Below are 3,473 nucleotides of genomic sequence, written 5' to 3'. Positions count from 1 at the left end.
TGGAACCACTTCTTTTACAATTCCCCTTACAATCTTGGTCCTTGCAGTCAAACAACCTTGGGCGGGGTTGCTTCTTACCGAACATTTTTCGCATAGGCCTTTTTGCTGTTCCAGGGGGCCATACAGTGCGGGAAGCAACTATAACAGGGTTAGAAAGTATTAAGAAAGGGGAAGGATATTGGGTGACTCTGTACCAGCGAGCCACTAGGGAGATACAAAACTCTCTATCTCTCTAGAAGATGGCTATATTTTGGTGGTGCTCCATGCTAGCATAGGATTCTTCAAGCCCCCTCAAGATAGCAGAATGCAGCTATTCATGGCTGCGGGAGTTAGCACAGGTAGGAGAGGCCTCGTTGTAAAAGGGTGCTTTTTTCATCTAGCCTTAATAGAACTTCACGTAGATGGACCTCACCGTAGTACTCTCTGTAGTACGGGAGGTGTTTTTCGAATTCCATCTCGATCTTTTTTTCTTCTTCATGACTCTTAGCACGACCATAAATCTCGTCCAGCAGACTAAACACGTTATACTGCTCATTTGGGTTGTATGAGCGCCACCCAATCAGGCACGCGGAGAAGAAGATGACCGCCCTGAACCCTGTGGTCTTCGGCTTTGCGTGAATCTTGCCGCCTCCAATTATCGAAAGAGTTCCCGGTTTCACCCGTCCATCCGTAATTGATTTGCTGAAGTGATCAATTCTATTGAGAGGAGAAAGTAGTGAACAAAAATTTTTTAGAGTGGGATCATTGAAATGGTCGATACCGAGGTCGATGCACGCGTCCTCGAGTGACATCGTTGCGGATGAATAAATCGTACTTTCACTTTCCGTGAGAATCAAAGCAAACTGATAAGCGCCCATCTGTAAGTCGATGTGATATATTTGTTGCTCCGATTTCCATGAAAAAATCAATGAAAATGCGGAGAAGGCATACTCTTTTCCGAGTTCCTTTGAGGCTGCCTCTACCGCGACGTCGGCCCACCGAATCAGATTGCATTTCACATCCCGATCGAGGCCCTCAAAAGCGTCGTAACTGACATCACCATCATCCGCCGTTCTGGCCATCACCTCTTGCTGTGCTAATGCCAAGGAGGGGATGTAGATTTCATTTGCCGAGTCTATTTCGACCAACCCCCCCTCTTCTGAGTCTGTTAACAGTTCTTGCAATTCCCTGTTTAACTCATCTATATCATCCTGTGTCACTGTTACAGCACAAGGGAGGACGGAGGGATCCTCTACGGGGGCCTCCGAAGTGTGGGTTGTTGTTTTTTTCCTCTTCTTTTGTGTTGCCGTTCCTTTTAGGCAGCCCTGACAGAGGCCACCATTGGAACCACTTCTTTTACAATTCCCCTTACAATTTAGGTCCTTGCAGTCAAACAACCTTGGGCGGGGTTGCGTGTTACCGAACCCCGCACATGGACAAGGCTTCGTAAACTCTCCCATTTTTCGCGGCTCAGCGTGAGCGTGGCGCCCTTGGTGCCGCCGGCCCGGGCCTTGGCTTCCGCGGCGTCGGCGACGGCTTCGGCGGCCTGCGCGGACGCGTCCGTGGCGCTTACGAAGACTTCGCGCGCCTAGATCCGGCTTGGGGATCTGCAAGCTAAATATTTAGCTATTTAGTTTGTATTTAGTTTGTATTTAGTTTGTATTTAGTTGCGCTGGCGTCACTTCCGAGGTCCCTGCTCTCTCCCGCCTCCCGCGGCGGATGGCGCGCCCCCTGGAAGATAGTGTAAAGAAACTAAGTCCCGTACATCAACTTGACGTTAAGGTACAGTCCGTAGTAGCAGGATAGGCACAGTGGGTGAGAGGGGAAGCTCAGTGTGCTACCTTACGGTAGCGCAGTCATAAGATAGTAACTGATTATAAAGGAGGGGGAACGGGAAGGAAGGCCTAACTAGGGTAGGTACAGTACTAGCATGATGGTAGTAGGGTAGTGGTAGTGTAGCGTACTGTACTACAGTATAGTCATGGAGATATAGAGATAGAGAGAGAGAGACAGACATCAAGGTCAGTCTATATTCTTTGCACTCCCCCATCATAGTTGCCCTGTGATCAATGTACTTGTAATGATCAATGGGACCTATGATAAATGAACTATGTCTCCAATTGAGTGAGGCGTTCCTGCAAGTCGGCAACAAGTCTTTCCAAAGTCATCACACGCACGGCCAGATTTGGTTGTCCTGGAAGAGCTATGTCTCCCTGTGGTGGAGCAGGGGGTTCCTGCAAGGCTGTGGGTGGATATAGCATTAAAACCTGCGATGTCGGCTCTGAGAAAAATTGTTTGAGGTTCCGTATCCAGATAGCTTCCTGGGCTGCAATGTTTAGAGCAATCAGTTCAGATTCATGAGTGGAAGTAGCTAGTATAGGCTGCAGCTTAGATTTCCATGAGATCAAGTTGCCCATGAAGAAGAAAGTGTAGCCTGTCGTTGACTTCTTAGACTCTTCCATCTTTGGTAGGTGATCAGCATCACTGGCCCCCCAAAGATCCTTACTGCACACAGGATCAAAAGCTCTGGGTGCATCAGATTCAGGTAAGTCATGACTGGGCTTGATGATGCCTAGGGAGTCCCATTTGTAGGAGTCTTTCGGTACAAGATCAAGAAGAGTCTTGTCTTCGTGTGCGCTTGCTTTCAAATGCTCAAAGATGGGATGCTTGTCACGGTAGTAAACTAGCTTCAGTCCCTTTGTGCCATTTAGATACTGAAGGAGTTCCCTAAGGAGGACCACATGTTGCTCAGTGGGACCATGCATGCCTCTGGAGACTCGACTTACAGCCTGAGTAATATCGGGCCTGCAAGTGATGCTGATATAAATAAGAGAGCCAACAATAGATGCATAGTTCTTAGTGTCATGGAGGTACGCCGTTAACTCCCTGTTATCCTTTACAAGGGGTTTAGCATCTGATCTCATTGGGACAGATTTTGTCCCTATGCCATTTAGAATTGGTCGTTCTTTGAAGAGTGCGTTAAGCTTCTCCTCAACGTCCATAGCAAGGCGCCCAAGGTGCTTATCATATTTGATGTTGATACCGAGGAAGCTAGACATAGGCTCAAACTGTGAGATGTTGAACTCAGCCTTAAGTTGGTCTCTGAGTTCGACTACCATTCTCGGTGAGCCAGTGATGACAAGATCGTCCACTTCGCAAAGGACAAAGAGATTTTCCCGCAGGCCGTCTGATTGTACTTTGGTCTTATGATACAAAGAGGTTTCAGACGTGGCACGCGTGAATCCCAACTTTTCAAAGAAGGATGTCAAAGCCTTGTTCCAGAGCTGTGGAGATTGTTTGAGTCCATAGAGTGCTTTGCGCAACTTAACGACGTCACCTGATTTACCATTACGTTCAACAGTGACGCCTCTTGGAAACTTCAGATAGGAATCACCATCAATCTGACTTTGTATAAAAGCTTGTGGAATATCGCAGTGCCAAACATCGAAGCCTTGATTGACAGCTAGGGAGAACATCATTCGCACAGCAGTAAG

General features: G+C 47.7%; 1 protein-coding gene across 1 annotated transcript in view; it reads left to right on the top strand.

Annotated features, from left to right (window-relative positions):
• AURANDRAFT_68310 (hypothetical protein) overlaps nt 1-618 on the top strand; it is a gene marked incomplete at both ends in the record, with an annotated part of 4,112 nt that extends 3,494 nt beyond the window's left edge. Inside the window, 2 exons of the mRNA XM_009043974.1 lie at nt 97-190; nt 564-618. Coding sequence (XP_009042222.1) covers nt 97-190; nt 564-618 — 149 coding nt within the window. The remainder of the gene's footprint in view (nt 1-96; nt 191-563) is intronic.
• Nucleotides 619-3,473: the final 2,855 nt, after the last annotated feature.

Source organism: Aureococcus anophagefferens (genome assembly GCF_000186865.1).
Source record: "Aureococcus anophagefferens unplaced genomic scaffold AURANscaffold_92, whole genome shotgun sequence".
In the NCBI taxonomy this organism is placed as follows: domain Eukaryota; class Pelagophyceae; order Pelagomonadales; family Pelagomonadaceae; genus Aureococcus; species Aureococcus anophagefferens.
The sequence above is the reverse complement of the archived record's forward strand: the minus strand, read 5'-3'. Positions and strand labels throughout refer to the sequence as shown.